This window comes from Pempheris klunzingeri, chromosome 14 (genome assembly GCF_042242105.1).
Source record: "Pempheris klunzingeri isolate RE-2024b chromosome 14, fPemKlu1.hap1, whole genome shotgun sequence".
Classification (NCBI taxonomy): domain Eukaryota; kingdom Metazoa; phylum Chordata; class Actinopteri; order Acropomatiformes; family Pempheridae; genus Pempheris; species Pempheris klunzingeri.
Genome location: NC_092025.1, coordinates 14,352,333 through 14,369,357, shown reverse-complemented (window position 1 = coordinate 14,369,357; position 17,025 = coordinate 14,352,333). Strand labels below are relative to the sequence as shown.

The window sequence follows — 17,025 nt, the reverse complement described above, 5'->3', positions numbered from 1 at the left end:
TTTACAGGATTCTGGTATGAATGTGATACAGTTACACTGATTACATTAATTTGACAGGTTTTGAATTAACATGACTGGCCAAAAACACTCCCATGTGGTTGTTTTATCTAGAATTTTACCCGTGCTGCTCACCCCTACATGCAACTATCAACACCACGGCTGTAGTGTTTTCTCTTGATGTTGAGAATGAAAAATATTTGAATACCATAAAAGACGAAAATATTTATCACATCAGTCAGCAAAACCATTAATTGGTAGCAGTATTTCTAACAGACAAAGAATAGCTTTCACCAGACTGTAAGCACCATAAAGGCAGTATTGTAAATGCTGTTTGTAGAGGAGTTAGTGCAGAACGGTAGGTAATGAGGATGGTGGAGCTCAAAGCTGAGTACCACCTGTGCTGACTGTCATCATGTCCCCAGAGAAAGTTAATTATATCTAAAATTTCCCTCATCAATTTCATGCAGAATACAAGTGCTCATTTCATCTTGGAGTGAAGAGTGAAGTGAAGAGTCATAAATCAACGTCAGGGATAAAGAAATGTTGGGCAGTTCAGGTGCAGCCATAAATCACAGGCGCTGCAAGTTAACAGCGGGAGTTTGTTAAAATGTTACGCTTACATAAAACTTTCAAAGTTTAAGTTTTAAAAAAGATTGTGACATGGTGTAAAATACTATATTTTGACAATGAGTACATGACTCGCTTTTTGAAACCAATCCTGGACCTTGAGGCCATAGTCAGAGCGGTTCGCTGTGCCCATATCAATTCAAGGAGGGTTTCCGGGCCTTTGGCTTATCAGAAGCCTGCAGTCCAGGCATCTATTTTTACCCAATAAACTACATAGATCAAAGCCTCATAAGTTTGCTGCTGCTGCAAATCATCAAGACAGGGTTTGTCATGGGTTTATTGCATTACAAGGGAGCCACGGTCAGTGTCCTACTACACAAACATGGACTGACTTGAACATACAGTTGCAGAGCAGCAAACCCAGAGGCCATTACTTACAGGATTATTTATAGCCTCATTTTAAAATGTACTTATATTTAGTCTTGATGGGCAGTCTGACACTTTCATGAGGTTCCCTTTGGAATTTACAACTTACCTTCATTTTATAATTATATTATATATAAAAAGGACATGATAACCCAGGACAAAAAGGATCGCGCCTCTTTAACTCCTGGAGTCTCTCTAATGGGAACGATGCTGAATGACCTTGCCTGTAAACAAACACACCCTCTGCTGTTGAACCTTTTGCCTAATTAATCTCCTCACTCATTCATTAAAAATGGAAAGTAGGAATACAACTATTTCAAAGAGAGATTTCCTTATAGAAGAAAACCGGACACATAATTCACAACAGTACTGCAAGCCATCAAAAAGTCATCCTTCTGTTAAACCCTCAGAATATTAAAGTTTAATGTTACATCTCTTTGTAAATAATTTAAAAGACTGTGTACCCAGTCTTCTAACATTATGTAAGCATGAAGTAATATTAAATATGCAGTTTAGCACAGTTCCTTCACTTAGTATAGGTTTACCAGTTGAGATAATTCCTCACTGATACAAAATCTTACTTTGACCAGTTTAGATGAAAATACCTACCAACTTCTTGTGAAGTTAACTTCCTGAGATAATAACTTTATATTGTGTTTTTCAGACTTTGCACCTGACATTAAAGCTTGCATATCGCATTGCACAATAAAAACCAACGACAGGTCTTATCTGTGACCACAACTGATGAAGAGACAAAAGTGGAATCTAAAAGACATATACATACAGAAACATTCATCACGTTTATACTCAGAATTATTTATTATATTATTATAATTATATTATTTTAACTTAACATATCATGGGTCTCACATTTTTTTACCATTTTTATACCATATTGGTGTTTTATGGGGATATATCTGAAAGCTCCTGCACACTTTATTGATTGTGTTTACCCAGAGCGTCATTATCAGCAGTCTTTCATTTATTCTGCACTCAAGTATCCTCCAGGTGCCTTATGAGTCTTTGTGCCCGTCTCCAAAGAATTACGTTCATTTTGATGATTCAGCAGGACATCGTTTGTGTCCAGTGCAAACGCAGCAAGTATCTGTGAGAACAATTTAAAGTTCAATAGCGCCAATGTTTGTCACATTTAGCCTGCTAATTATAGAAACTCGGCCTCAGAGAGGGTGTCAATGGTGTGTAGGGGGTGAGATTACAGGCCTATCTCCTACAGCCCCTTGGAGAGGAGGTGACTATTAGACAATTAGGGCGAGAGTACACAACCTCCTAACAGATGCTGCTGAGATTAATTAGGCTTAAGTCTGAACAGTAAAAGGTTTGATTGTTACAGACAGGCAGTCATTAAGCAGCATGCTGTGGTAATGACATCACAAATAGGGCTCATTAGCAGGGTTCCCAGGAGTCAAATAGGATGGAGAGAATCCTTTAGTCTGGGATCACTGGGTCTTGTTTGGTGATAAAAGCCCCCTCAGGAAATATTATTAATGTCAATGTCATCACGTTTTGTTGTAAATTCATTTCATACACTCCACTTTTATGCAAAGCGTAAAAGTTGGTTGAAGAAATAATTGTATGAATGCATATAGAACAGGTGTATTATCATGTGAGCGTACAGCCACGACAGTAAGTTTTAATCATTGATGGCCTAGTTGTGTAATCAGTTATCTTTCATGATTAAATTGAGCCTCTATGATTTTATAGTCTTAAGAAACTGAACTATTTCAGAAGATGTGCTCTCGGGGGAAAGCTGGCAGTGCACAAGGGCACCAATTTTACATCCACTTCCCCCCAAATGTGAGACTGTTAACAAGTGCATGTGAGATTAATTAGGCAAGGGTTTAAACCGTAAAAGGTTTGTTTGTTACGAGAAGGGTCATTAACCTGCGTGCTCGGATGATGACATCTCAAACTGGGTTCATTAGAAAGACTCTAGGGTGTCAATTGCAGTAGAGAGTCCTTTTGTCCGGGGTCATTACGCTCTGTTTGCTGACAAATACACCCTCAGACACACATTTACACAATTTTTGTTTTTCACTTCAAGTCATATGAGGATTTTTTCTCATTCTACAGATTACACCTTGGCCCTGAGTTTAATAAATATCTTAACAGAAATTGTGTGTAATGCTGTAATGGAAGTGGGTAGGCTGAAATGTGTTTGAGATGAAGCAAGAGTCCAAATTGAAACTGACCGCACTGGACTTCAACCTCAAACATCTCAGACATCCATCTTATAAGCCGTTTGATCCCCCAGTGCAGAAGTGGCCCATGTGAGATAGATGGGCTCAGCCCTGAAGGCCTTTGCAAAGCCCATCCAAGACTCCGAGTGGTGCACCTGAAGGGCCAGTAAGCTCAGGTTCAGTGGGGATGATGAGATAAGGATGATCGGACCCAATGATAATGCGTGGCTGAACTTTGTTGAGCTCAGGCGAGGGTAAACCCTTGAAGGGAGGGAAATGTAGTTGTAGTGCAGCAGTGAGAAAAATATTGCATTTTTTGAACATTAAACCATGTAAACTTGTTCTAGTAGGACATCCAAATACAAGTATGAACTTGAAAATGTACAGAAAATTTGACCTTTAACATTGGACTCATCTATGTGTCTCTCAAACATACTTCTGCCAACCTACCAATCATGTTGTCTTCTCTCTAGTCATGCTAGGTCAGTGAGGTATAGACCAGTTATAATGTTTCTAACCAGGTCTCTCATTTTTTTTTTTTAAAAAAAACCCTTCTGCTATCAGTCTGTCAGGAAGTTTCTATGCTGAAGTACAGACATGTATATAAGATGTTACAGGTGGTAACCTGTAAAGTTGCAGGCAGTGTGGCAGTAGTAGTGGCAGGCAAAATATAAAAATTACCTTAAAAATATCCATTAGTCAGAAAAATCAAGTCTGTGAATCTCTCTGTGGTCCTGAAAGCGTGCCAGAACCAAACCAACAACTATATTATACTTATTTGTATTTGTACATTGATTCCCCATTGAAATGTGCAGTCAAATGAAAACAGAAGGGTCACTTTACTGTCAAAACTGAAAACACAAAATGAGAACCTGATATCATTCCCAAATCGGTCTTTTAAACATAGAAAATGTTAATGCTGTGTGGTAGAAATAATGGTTTGCTTGAATCATTTTTATTCGTTATACTTAATTATTTGTTTGTTTTGTCCACAAGAGAAATTGGAGGACAACACACTACTCCCAATAGATAAGCCTGTGATGAGTGTGTGTGAGTAATGGTACACTGCTCATTACTAGATTGTTTATGCGTATTATTCTCAATTAAAAGACTGCATATTATCTCTGGAGATGAATGAAGAGGGTATAATTTCCACTGTGGACCAGTCAGACGTTGACTATTAGAGTCACATGGAGTCACACTGAGCAGGTGGGTGCACTGTAAATTCTGCCATTGTATTCATCACACAGGATGAGAAAATATGTTTTCAATATCCTAAAAGTCAAATGCAGAAGTGTATGTATTTATCTGAAGTACGGGTTCGGAAAGAGTGACGTAATGACGCAATGTTTTCCTCTTTTCCAGGGTGGAGAAGTTTAAAGCAGAAAGGCCATCCTCCAGCACACGACCTGTATCGTTCAATTATGTCTTTTCTCAGGACTGTTTTAAACGACTCTGTCATCATTCATCCTCCAGGCTTCTACATCATTGGATTTCAGACATTTCCCTACATCAGTGTCTACATCATCTTTCTAGCGTTTGTCTATGTGGTTACACTTGTCTTCAATCTTTTATTGATCTACATAATTGCCCGTGAGCACTCTTTACATACTCCAAAGTTCCTGGCTGTGGTCAACCTCGCAGTCATCGATGTGATCTTAAACACAAGCACTATTCCTGGCATGGTTAAGACATTCCTCTTTAAGGACAACTTTGTTCCATTCAATTTATGTCTACTACAAATGTATGTCTACTACACTGTTATATCTTTGGAGTCTTATGCACTTGCTATACTTGCCTATGACAGACTGATTGCAATATGTTTCCCTCTGCATCAGAGCTTATTCAACACGGTGCCGATCATGTCTTGTATTGTAGCCGTGACTTGGGTTTACAATCTGGGGAGAGTAGCATACAGCACGGCGATCATGACTCAACTGTCTTTTTGTAACTCTGTCAGAGTCTTCAGCTATTTTTGCGACTATGCGCCTGTGTTCAGACTCGCCTGTAATGATTACACAATGCAGTGGTCTGTGGCTTCAGCTTCTAGTATGGTGAATTTGATGGGCCCCTTTACTTTCATTGTCCTGTCCTATGCCAGTATCCTGCTCACTGTCTTCATGATGAAATCAGTAAGCAGTAGGATGAAAGCTTTCGCCACTTGCATTGAGCATCTAATCCTCGTTGCTATATTTTACATTCCTTTATTCAGCATTTTCTTAGTCGGGCTTTATGTGCGAGCCATTGACCCAGACCAGCGTGTGCTCAGCCTGTCCCTGGCCTCTTGCCTCCCACCCTGCATCAATCCCATCGTATATTCTTGGAAAACCAAAGACATTAAAACCAGAGCCCTGGCACTGGTCCAGAGAAATAAAACAAGCCCTTGACAACTTTCTTATGAAACAGTTAAGACTGTGTGTGGGTGTGTGCGTGGGGAGACAATTTATTTTACTTATCATTCACTGTGGAACAGAGAAAGCGGGGATGTTTTTGTCTAATCATCAGCACTTAAAACAGCCAGGTTTTCATAAATGCAGTGCCACGTTATTTATTCCTTCTTATTCAATAATCTTTTCTTGATATTTATTTTTATTTGCTCCCCAAATCAGACAAGTCAATGTAATATCTTCCCTGATTCTTGTGTAACAATATATTGCTGACTTAAATTATACTTGGTTATATTTGAATGTAATTGTTTGATATTTGCTCTAACCCTTATCTGTTACCCTAAACACTCAATCTGAAACAATCTTTGACTTTATTTTACTGTATCTCACATTTGTATCCCTAATAAATTGTCTGATAAAACAGAAGGTCTCATTATTATGTTTACCAGCGGCAAAGCTTTTATGTCAGTGTGCTGCTTCTGTAAAATTCTGCAGGTGATTACATTTTATCGCTTTTTAGAATGAATATTCAATTTCTTTTAAAAATGTATAAGACAGTAAAACTCTCACACGTCTGCACGGTACAAACTAAGTGATTATTCAGTATTATCATTTACAGACATTCAGTGGAATTGTACGGTGACAATATTATGATATAACTCCATTCTAAATTAAGAGGACAATAACTTCAAACTACCACTAACAATCAATTAACAGTACAAAAAGACTATTAGGAACAGAGCTAGACACTGTAGCAGTCAGCATTGAGAAATTCTTACACACACACACACACACACACACACACACACACACACACTGTAAATGTCAAAGATAAACGGAGCCCTTTTTCGTGACTTGGAGCAGTCAAAGCAACATGTCTTTAACTATTCCCTTATCTTTTCTCCTGCCCTCCGTTATGTTACTAAGCCTTTGTGTATCTGATGTTTAGAAAGAAAGAAGAATACTTGTGAGACTTTTGGAGCAGCCTTCATCTTTCTGGCAATATTTTCAATGTTTGAATTTGAAAAAATCCAAAAGCAATACAGAATATTTAGATCAGATTACATTCAATGGATTATGTTACTGATTACAAAAATTGCCATGTAATTTGTATTCAGTAACTGACTTCATTTCAAAGTAGTCTGACCCTGAGTGTAGAGCATCATACATATAACGCATAAAACTGTCATTAAATGGGGGGGACATGGACTGCTAATTGATAATGTGCCCTGTCCTTTAGTGACTATAAAGTTGGAGATGAATCATAGACATTATAAATCTAGTTTATTTGACTCAGTTGGCTCGAAATGGTCTCCACAGCATTTGGACAACGTGAAAATGTGCTCCAGGATGGCTGAGAGCAAAAACGTTCACACTGCTGCTCTGAATTCATGAATAATACAATATATTCACCAAAGTAATTCAATGTATTAGCTTCCTTTTCGTTATGGAGCGGAACTCCTTTTTATGCATCGACGGACGCATTTCACGGCTGCACTTTCGTCCTTTGCTCAAATGTGTCCCCCACGTTACGCTTCATGTTTAGCACATCGACCGTGTGTTTGGTTATGAAAAGTCCTGCTTGGTGCAGGTTATGAAACTTATTATTGGGCCTGGATTCAACCAGAGAGAATAAGCAGGTGAGGAAAAATTAGAGCAACGTGAATATGAGCATGTTTTTTATTTAACATGTTAGCTAACCTGTGTGCACCAGTAGGTAAAGATAAAGACTGCACACTGTAGCTTTTTGCCTAAAACGACTTGTTACTGAACTGAATTGAAACCACAGTTTGTTAAAGGACCACGGGAACCTGACACCAGCTTATCTTTACTGTGTCTTTACTGTACTTTTGTAAAATGAGGCTGCACCGCATTTTTAAAAGACAGCCCATTACAAGTAAAAGCCTTCAATTCAAAGTCACACTCAAGTAGAAGTCCAAAAAGTGTTACCAGCATAAGATAGTCAACGATCAAGTATCAAATGTAAAAGTATTAACTGTGCAAAATGTCCTCTTTCAGAGTGCTATTATATATTGTGCAGCGGTGGAATAAGTACTCAGATATTTTACTTTAGTAGCAGTAGAAATACTACAGTGTAGAAAATGACAAGTACAACAGTCTAAGCATCATACACTGAAAGTACCAAAAGTAAAACTAGTCCTTGAGCAGTAGGGATCATTTTAGACAAATGTGTAATCTGTTACTGTATTTTACTTATTGATGCATTGATGAGTTCATCTTTTGCATGTTGCAGCTGGTGAAGGTGGGGGTGGGGGGGGGGGGGGGGGTGGGGGGGGTGGGGCATTTTATTTAGTTTATGTTTTGCTGCTTGTGAATTTCTCCACGGTATCAATAAAGTCTCATCTTAACCTGTAATAATAAATCATAATTTAGTTGTTGATTAACCTACAGTTTCTATTATTAATACGAATGTGCAAAATGGCTAAAGTTGTTAACGGATAAATGTAGAGAAATAAAAAAAAGGTACGATATTTCCTCCTGAAGTGGAGTTGAAGTATGAAGTAGCAGAAAGTAGAAATACCCCAACATTTTTATCAAGTACAGTACTTACAGGTAGTTACTTTCTATCACTGATATTGGATTATTAATACTGAGCACTGTAGCAAATTAGATTGAGCTCATTTGCTCACGTTTCATCACCGTATGTTTTGTGTGTAAATCTGCCAAGGAACTGTGAACACATCTAACAGCCAAATGCATTTAGTGTGTTTTTCCTCTTAAATGGAGAAGAGTGAAAGAGTGAAGTATAAAAGTACCTTAAAGTATCAAGTATCTTAAAATTGCTCTTCCGTATACAGTGCTTAGTGAATGTACTTACATTCCACCACTGCAGTTGTATAAAAATGTGTTATATTGCATAAAAACAATGAATACACTCTTTAAACTGATAAGACAGTTTAAAGAGTGAGTTGAATCAGTGTAGATTGTACAGCTGGAGATTTCAAGATACATTTTGCTGCTAAGAGGTAAAGACATGCTGAAGGAACAGCCAGGATGTTCTGTGTAAAACTGTAAACTCTTTCTAAAACTTGTTTATTAATAATATCACGTGTTGTCCTCAGCAGACCCTCTGAGTCAGCATTGAAACGGGATGGCGTCTCCTTCACCCCATGACCGCAGCCGCAAAGACGAGGACGAGGATGACCCGGTCGAACGGATGATATCCCGCACCGGCTGTGCCGAGCTGCATTATGCTGTGCAGGAGTGCATGGCCGAACACCAGGACTGGCGAGTCTGCCAGAGCCAGGTCCAGACTTTCAAAAACTGCATGATGAATTTCCAAAAGGCCCGGAAAGAACAGCTGATGAAGAAACAGCAGCAGCAGCCAACCTCCACTGAGTCTGCGCCCAGCTGAACTCACAACACTTCACTCACACACACACACACAGTGGCTGAGATGTGTCGACGACCTGTTTGACATGTGTGTTGTAGAAAGACTGGATCTAATTGAATTATTCATAATGAAAACTACAAAAAAATATTTGACTTTCATGTAGAAACAGTTTCTTTATCATCCACCAGAGAGCATTGGGAAGTACATTCGTCAGTTTTAAAGGGTCCCACTCTGTACATATCTTGGTCAGCACTGTACTGTTTAAAAATACAATGAAGGGATCTGTAAAAAATGTTTATTAAGTTTATTAAAGCAAAGCAAATACAAAGTTTTATAAAGTATTCACTTTGTTTTTATTGAGGGACATATTCATAGAATAACTGATCAGAACAATCAGGGATTGTTATTCTTTGCGGTTTGTATGAAGACAGACGTTATCAGTTTTTCACTGAGCTCAGGTCACACATGGTTTTTTTTTTATGTGGGTTTCAGAGGTCCAGAGTTTGTCATCTCTTACACACAGACAATAACTATGAATACTAATGGTGATTATGTGGAGGAGTGGTGTGAGATGCTCAAACTCACTAAACCATCATTCGAAACTAGAATCAAGATATTTGTTTTGAGGGCAAGAGAAGTTTAGTCCCAGTAAGCTACAACCCTGCTCATTATGAATCAAATTAATGAAAGCTTTTTCCTCAAGAGATCAGTGACAAAAGTATATCTTCCGCTGTACACAGCACACATGCGGTCACCTGTTTGTTGTATTGGGATGCAGCATTAACTAGAGCTGCTGCTGAGCCGTCCCTCAGAGGCCATCAGGTAAGCCGCTGTTACTGATATGTAGCACATGCACACACGTTTGAGCTAAATGAAAATATACGTTATATGTTATGTTTAAATGTGCTCATCAAACTGGCATTAAAATTAAACGTGGTTTATTCCCTCTGTAGATGGGATGTACAATATGATCTCTCTGCTTTACAGATTGGAAGTGGCTGTTTCCAGCACACAGACTGTGGAGTTCGACTATGTCTTTTCTCAGGAATGTTTTAAACAGCTCTGTCATCATTCATCCTCCGGGCTTCTATATCATCGGATTTGAGACATTTCCCCTCATCAATATCTACTTCATCTTTCTGGCATTTGTTTATGTGGTTACAGTGCTGTTCAATAGTTTGGTGATCTATGTCATTGCCTTTAGTCATTGCTTACACACTCCAAAATTTTTGGCTGTGGTCAACCTCGCAGTAATTGATTTATTTCTTAACACGTGCACTATTCCCAGCATGATAAAGATATTCCTCGTTAAGGACAATTTCATTACATTCAACCTATGTTTGGTACAAATGTTTGTCTACTATGCTGTTATATCTTTGGAGTCTTATGCACTGGCTATACTTGCCTACGACAGGCTGATTGCAATATGTTTCCCTCTGCGTCACAACTCAGTCAACACACTGAGGAGCATGTCTTGTATTGTCGGCCTGACTTGGTCTTTAGCTCTGGGAGTAACAGCATATACAACAGGTATAATGACTCAACTGTCTTTTTGTAATTCTGTCAGAGTGTTCAGCTATTTCTGTGACTACGCGCCTGTGTTTCGGCTCGCCTGTAATGATTACACAATGCAGTGGTCTGCCGCCTCTTTTCTCAGTGTTTTTCTCCTCGTGGGACCTTTTATTTTTATTATTCTATCTTACTCCAGCATCCTGGTGACTGTGTTCAGGATGAAATCATTGCACAGTCGAATGAAAGCTTTGGCCACTTGTGTCGAGCATCTCATTCTTGTTGCTGTGTTTTACATCCCTCTCATTGCCATTTTTACTATTGGGTTTTATCTGCGTCTCATTGACCCAGACCAGCGAGTGCTGAGCCTGTCGCTGGCCTCTTGTATCCCACCCTGCATCAATCCTATTGTTTACTCTTTGAAAACCAAAGAGATTAAAATCAGGGCCCTGGCACTGGTCAGAAAAAAAATTAATTGGCACATAAACACACTGACAAAAAACACACAGAAATGATTTAGAGCTCTTTTGTTTGTGCAGTGAGTAAGGTGCCTGACTGTGTGCTACCTTAACAATGTTTGTCAACATAAATTTCTGTTTCATGAGATATAAATGTATGTAAAATATATATAACAGTTGTGCTAATCACTGACAGTATACACACTGGTTGTACCACAGGAAATCTGTCCTCTTGTGAGCTAGACTGCAAATGAATTCCAACAGATATAAAAATAAAAGAATATTGTTTCATTGCGTCTTTCTGCTGGGTTGTGTTCTAATATGTGATTATGTTTTTTTGCTCCTTCTAAGATGTACCGTCGATGTGGAAAAAAGGGACATTTTCAAAACTTGATTTCTCAAATTTGAAGCTCCTTCAGTTACTCAGTGATGCTATGTTTAACTGCTGAGGCATTTCACAGAAAAGGACAAGCTTCTGAATGATCTCTCTGGTGGGGCTGTAAGGCTAAAAATCAGATCAATGCATAATACATAGAAATATTTTCAGAGCAAATGATAAGGGCTCAGGTTAAGGGCTCAGAAGCAAACTTCCTATAAAGGTGTGTGTCCTGGCCTCTGATATTTGGTGTCCCACGTACTGTAATACAATGTTTAGTTTCCAACTTTAGTGATTTATCTTCCACCTTTGTATGATTTTGGCCTCTTACAAAGGATTTAAATGTTAAAAACTATCATTTCCTGCATTAGGTGTGTGCTTCATGTCTTTTTAAAGAATATATTCTTGATTTATCAAATGTAAGTGCCCTCAACACGTCAATTCTAGCTCTTGTGTTTGAGGAATCCAGAGAACCTGATGTATGTTTTAACTGGATAAATAAAATAAAACTTTATTTGAAAGGAGCTGGGACTATTTGGTTTTGCTGAGCTATACTATGTCATGAAGGAGTGCATGACTGGACATCAGGAATGACAACACGGTGACTTTCCACAGTACACAGAAAGGACAGACGCCTTCCCTGCTGGCTGGACAGCCTGCTCGATAAACTATGTTTTCATCTGCAGTAATTCTGCTTTTCAGGCCAACAAAAGCTGACCTGGAGGCTTGTCTGATTTTACGAGGGTGAATTTTAAATTCAAGTGAAAACTGCACATATGTTGAAAGTGAAATTCACTTTTTTTTTTTTTTTAGTACCAGTAAACCCCAGTAAAAGTGCCACATAAGAACCTGCACATGCCACAGGTCCCAGTGACTTCACAGACCAGGTTTAAAGAAACTATCACACCGAAATCTTAGCTCCTAAAGAAATAGATAATGTTTCATATTACCAAAAAGTAGACGCCCTGAAATTGTTTATTTTTTTTAACGTACTGTGAGAGGTCTGTGAGCTGCGATGCAAAAATTGGTGCTTTACTATGAACATGAAACATAATCAAGAGAGCGAGTTCAAAGTACCCTCATCAGTGAGATCTTTTAAAACTGTGCATGATTCACTTGCATAGGTTGCTGAACTGAATATTACTTATAAGACTTTTAAAGAAATGAAAGGTATAAATCTAACGGGGCATATTCATTTCTGTGGATGATGTACACACTGAAAAGGGCATAACTGAAGATTGCATTAATGGACAAAAAGGTAGCCTTTAGAGGTAAGGACTGGTTTGAACAAAAAACAATACAAGAGATTTGATCAGCTGTTAAAGGAGGAGGACATCAGTGAGTGGCATCCTCCCATTATCAACAAAAAGGCAAATTACCCTTTGTATCTCATCTAATCTTATCTTATCTTGTAAGGCCAATGGTAACTAGTGATATTTAAGTTTTAACAGTGAATATCAAGTTAGGGATTATAAGAAAAAAAGACCACACCGCACTACAATTCCACCTGTTTAACTCCATTTTTAATTGTCTTTATTCTTACGAGGTGCAACTGGGATTAATTAGTCTGAGGTTTAAGCAGTGAAAAGTTTGTTTGTTAACGTTGTGATCGTTAAAACAAAATTCTCTGGTGATGGCATCACAAATTGGGCTCATTAGAACCATTTTGTCTGTGCTCACCATGGTCTGTTTAATGAGTAAAAACATCTTCTGGGAACATTGTGCAATACGTGAGCCAACATATTATTTATTTTGTGCATACAAATTTCACAAAATATTTGGTAAATTCTCTCAGTTCTATACAGTGAGACAGTAAATTCATAGACATCCAAATAATAACCAAGATGATAACACAATGATGATTAATTAATATTTACAGCAGAAGATGGTCCTGATATCCTCATCTAATCACAAGAGTTCGTTGAGGTCATTCTCATCAGGTTGTGGCAGCACAGTGCTTATAATCTAGACTGAACTCTCACTTTGGACGGACAAAGGTAACTGGACCACACAGGTTTGATCAGGTAAGAGTATCTAACTTTAAAAAGACCTGTTTGAGTGGCAAACTCTTAAATGAAACCTGCATCAGTCAGTTTTTCAGTTTGAGTAAGTTGCATGAGTTAAGGTAATGGCGTTGGGTGGAGTATCCCAGTATCCCAGCCTTTAAGTGTGGTGATATAATCAGAATCATTAAAAATAATAATTCAAAATAAGATAGAGTAGAGCCCTGATCTCCAAGGATCCAATTAATTTCATTAAAAGCCTTCAACTTTCTCAGCATCAGTAGGACGATTGATCTCTTGAGATCAGTGAGGAATGAGTATATCTGCTGCTGCCAAAGGGTCGGACATGCTGCTTTTTGGAGTCAGCATCAAACAGACTTAGTGTAAACAGGTACGCTTCATTCACCGACTTTTAGCACATTCTACACACAGAATGCATTTTAATTACTGTTAGGTTCAATGGTTCAATAGTTTGGTGATCTATGTCATTGCCTTTAGTCATTGCTTACACACAGTTATTCCTTAACACTATTCCCAGCATGATAAAGATATTCCTCGTTAAGGACAATTTCATTACATTCAACCTATGTTTGGTACAAATGTTTGTCTACTATGCTGTTATATCTTTGGAGTCTTATGCACTGGCTATACTTGCCTACGACAGGCTGATTGCAATATGTTTCCCTCTGCGTCACAACTCAGTCAACACACTGAGGAGCATGTCTTGTATTGTCGGCCTGACTTGGTCTTTAGCTCTGGGAGTAACAGCATATACAACAGGTATAATGACTCAACTGTCTTTTTGTAATTCTGTCAGAGTGTTCAGCTATTTCTGTGACTACGCGCCTGTGTTTCGGCTCGCCTGTAATGATTACACAATGCAGTGGTCTGCCGCCTCTTTTCTCAGTGTTTTTCTCCTTGTGGGACCTTTTATTTTTATTATTCTATCTTACTCCAGCATCCTGGTGACTGTGTTCAGGATGAAATCATTGCACAGTCGAATGAAAGCTTTGGCCACTTGTGTTGAGCATCTCATTCTTGTTGCTGTGTTTTACATCCCTCTCATTACCATTTTTACTATTGGGTTTTATCTGCGTCTCATTGACCCAGACCAGCGAGTGCTGAGCCTGTCGCTGGCCTCTTGTATCCCACCCTGCATCAATCCTATTGTTTACTCTTTGAAAACCAAAGAGATTAAAATCAGGGCCCTGGCACTGGTCAGAAAAAAAAAATTGGCACATAAAGTAAGAGCAAACCTTGGAGACTTGGTAAAATGAGGGGAGAAATGTAGGACTTAAATGTTTGTGTAGATGGCTAAAGAGCCAAGAGTGGGGACTCTTTCAGAAAAAAACATCTCATTTTAGGAAAGCCAGCACAGGTCAGAAAAAAAATGTAAATTGCAGTTTCAAACTTAGATAATTTATTCTGTGCCTTTCTGTGGTTTTAGTCATTTTCAGTATTTCTGAATAAAATAGCCGGACAGTAAAAAAAAAAAAAAAAAGGCTTTCACAGAAGGCCAAACCTGAAATATAATCCAATTATTGCTTTAAAGATTTTTCACCATTTGAAGATTTAATGTATTAAATGTCTGGAGATTTAAGGCCTGTGTCTTCTCTTTCTTTTCTAATATTAAATTTCTGCCTCATCATTCTTAAATGGCTGCAGCAAATCAGTTTCAGCTCTACTGTTTGAGGGACTAATAAAACAAGGCGTTTGCTGCTGTTGGGGAAAAAAATAAGATGATCTCCCACCTGAAAAGAGCTGGAGCCAGAAAAGCGTTACCACTGTTACTGTACATGCAGTATCACTGAAACAGCTACATTAGACCCTGAGTTTGATTGTTAAGAGCATGAGATGGTGGGAACATGTGAGGTAACATCACCTCTGTTCACAGATGTTTCACAGTACACAGAACACAACGGGCCAACGAGGCCAACAGGGAATGGTACATGAAGATAAGACTGTAAAAAGGCAATTTCTAATTATTACAGACTTGTAACAATGAAAAATACTTTGACTACCAGTTGGCTGGAGTTTAAAGTTGTTATATGATTCAACTAAATGGACAGTCGGCAAGCGGAGAGCATAAAACTATTGGATTTTCTCTTGAAACCCCTTAGAAGATGCACTTTCAACTAAATAGCAGCTTTCATAAAAAAAAAATTAAAAATAAAATTGAATATTTCATGCAACCTAATTGTCAGTCTTTGTAAATGTGAAGAATCCTGGGAACTAACAATCAAAGCGAACACTGTCTGTCAAGAGGTCATGGAAGTCACAGACTGGGGCATTAAGTGCTGTCTGACTGAGCTCTGCAGCACTTTAGAGGAACAAATGTAATGTCTTGTAATTCCATTAAACTCTACCATTCGGACATTAGGCTTACAGTGAGCTTTACTAAAGTTTACTTATTTTGAGCTCTCGTTAATCTCGTTATTTTTTTCAAACTTTGCCTTTTGGCCTGTCTGACTCATCAACAATATCATGGCTCTGTTCATGATCAGGATATACAGTAATCTTAGTAACTGACCTGAATACTGTGACATAATGTACAACAGAGTAGATAACTCAGATCTTGTAACATATATATGTGCTTAATGATATCATATTTATCCAGCACTGTGTTAAGATACAGTATAACAATACATTACACTGTGCTTAAAGCTGTCCACAGTGAAGGACATTAAACTAGTGAATGGTAATATGATGACTGTCTGCCATCTAGTGGGATTATGTGCACAGGCTCCTGAGGAATGGAGCAGGTGGAGCAGCTGCACCCTTACTGTAAGAGTTGGGGGAGCAAACAGGTGTTTTTCTATTTCCACTTTTTGATCAGACAACTTTGCTACTTTTAAACATTTTAACAAGTTTGGGTCAAAATTGGTCACATCTGGCCGCGTCATACGTAGTATGTGAATCAAAAATTACATTTACCATCCTTACCGAAGCTGCTTTCTCATATAAAGTCCAGACAATTCCTGGACAATCAGGTCCGGACATCTGGAGTTGTCCTTTCACACATGTAGCACTCAACCACACAGTCTATGCACACAACAGGAGACTGTTTGTGTCAGACATGTTACAACCTTCTGAAATACTCTGTTTTAGTTGAGGGCTGCAGGAGGCAGGGCATGATGCAAAGCTACGCTTCCATTGTAATTCGGCATTATTAAGTGTTTAGCAGAAACAAAGGGGGCTTTTATTTTATGAGAAATTATAGGAAGTCCTCTCTCCCATTAGTGCTTTCTTCACAGTGGAGCGTTCAGGCCCAGTCAGAAATAACAGCTACACCACTGTGGTCCAAACAAAAGGCCAGAGAACTATGCAAGCTACAATAACTAACTACATCAGTGCACTCTGAATATGTTGACCATTTATTTTTAGACTCACACTGTGTGTATAAGGGGAAGTATTTGGCAAGTATTCTTTGGAGTTTACTTTATTAGGGGTTCGAGTTACATTTTTAGCATTTTGGGTTATTTTTCAATGAAATATATGAAATATTTGCATTACATTTAATCGGTTATATATATATATATATATAATGTACAGTAACGTACAGTGATGTTTGGTAATCTACGGTAACGAATGGTAGCATACAGTATTTTAAGGTATTGTACAGTATTTTTTTTTTTTTTTATCACTGTAATCATGAAGCCAGTAAAGCACAAGTACAAACCACTAGATGGTGGTAGCCTACCACAGTTGTAGGCTACTGTTTAATCTTCAGCCTTGTCTTGATTGCC

The 17,025-nt window shown here is 38.3% G+C and overlaps 4 protein-coding genes across 5 annotated transcripts; all 4 read left to right on the top strand.

Annotated features, from left to right (window-relative positions):
• Positions 1 to 4,615: 4,615 nt before the first annotated feature.
• On the top strand, positions 4,616 to 5,578 carry LOC139213389 (olfactory receptor 2AT4-like). The gene has a single exon (XM_070844066.1). The coding sequence runs from the start codon at positions 4,616 to 4,618 to the stop codon at positions 5,576 to 5,578; it is 963 nt and encodes a 320-aa protein (XP_070700167.1).
• A 1,510-nt stretch (positions 5,579 to 7,088) lies between these two features.
• Positions 7,089 to 9,274, top strand: coa4 (cytochrome c oxidase assembly factor 4 homolog). Of its 2 annotated transcripts, none has more exons than XM_070843973.1 (2): positions 7,089 to 7,218; positions 8,662 to 9,274. In XM_070843973.1, the coding sequence occupies exon 2, from the start codon at positions 8,691 to 8,693 to the stop codon at positions 8,952 to 8,954; it is 264 nt and encodes an 87-aa protein (XP_070700074.1). In that variant the 5' UTR covers positions 7,089 to 7,218; positions 8,662 to 8,690; the 3' UTR covers positions 8,955 to 9,274. The 2 variants fall into 2 exon arrangements, with proteins under 2 accessions (XP_070700074.1, XP_070700075.1); XM_070843974.1 differs by having other exon boundaries at positions 7,098 to 7,218; positions 8,665 to 9,274.
• A 690-nt stretch (positions 9,275 to 9,964) lies between these two features.
• LOC139213275 (olfactory receptor 1M1-like) lies at positions 9,965 to 11,149 on the top strand. The gene has a single exon (XM_070843935.1). It carries the CDS (start codon positions 9,965 to 9,967, stop codon positions 10,955 to 10,957), a length of 993 nt encoding a protein of 330 aa, XP_070700036.1. The 3' UTR covers positions 10,958 to 11,149.
• Positions 11,150 to 13,818: 2,669 nt separating this feature from the next.
• Positions 13,819 to 14,556, top strand: LOC139213388 (olfactory receptor 1M1-like). The gene has a single exon (XM_070844065.1). It carries the CDS (start codon positions 13,819 to 13,821, stop codon positions 14,554 to 14,556), a length of 738 nt encoding a protein of 245 aa, XP_070700166.1.
• Positions 14,557 to 17,025: the final 2,469 nt, after the last annotated feature.

What these genes read in the sequence shown, in the direction of transcription:
- coa4 (XM_070843973.1), top strand. Translation starts at nt 8,691, where the DNA reads ATGGCGTCTCCTTCACCCCATGACCGCAGCCGCAAAGACGAGGACGAG.
- LOC139213389 (XM_070844066.1), top strand. Translation starts at nt 4,616, where the DNA reads ATGTCTTTTCTCAGGACTGTTTTAAACGACTCTGTCATCATTCATCCT.
- LOC139213388 (XM_070844065.1), top strand. Translation starts at nt 13,819, where the DNA reads ATGATAAAGATATTCCTCGTTAAGGACAATTTCATTACATTCAACCTA.
- LOC139213275 (XM_070843935.1), top strand. Translation starts at nt 9,965, where the DNA reads ATGTCTTTTCTCAGGAATGTTTTAAACAGCTCTGTCATCATTCATCCT.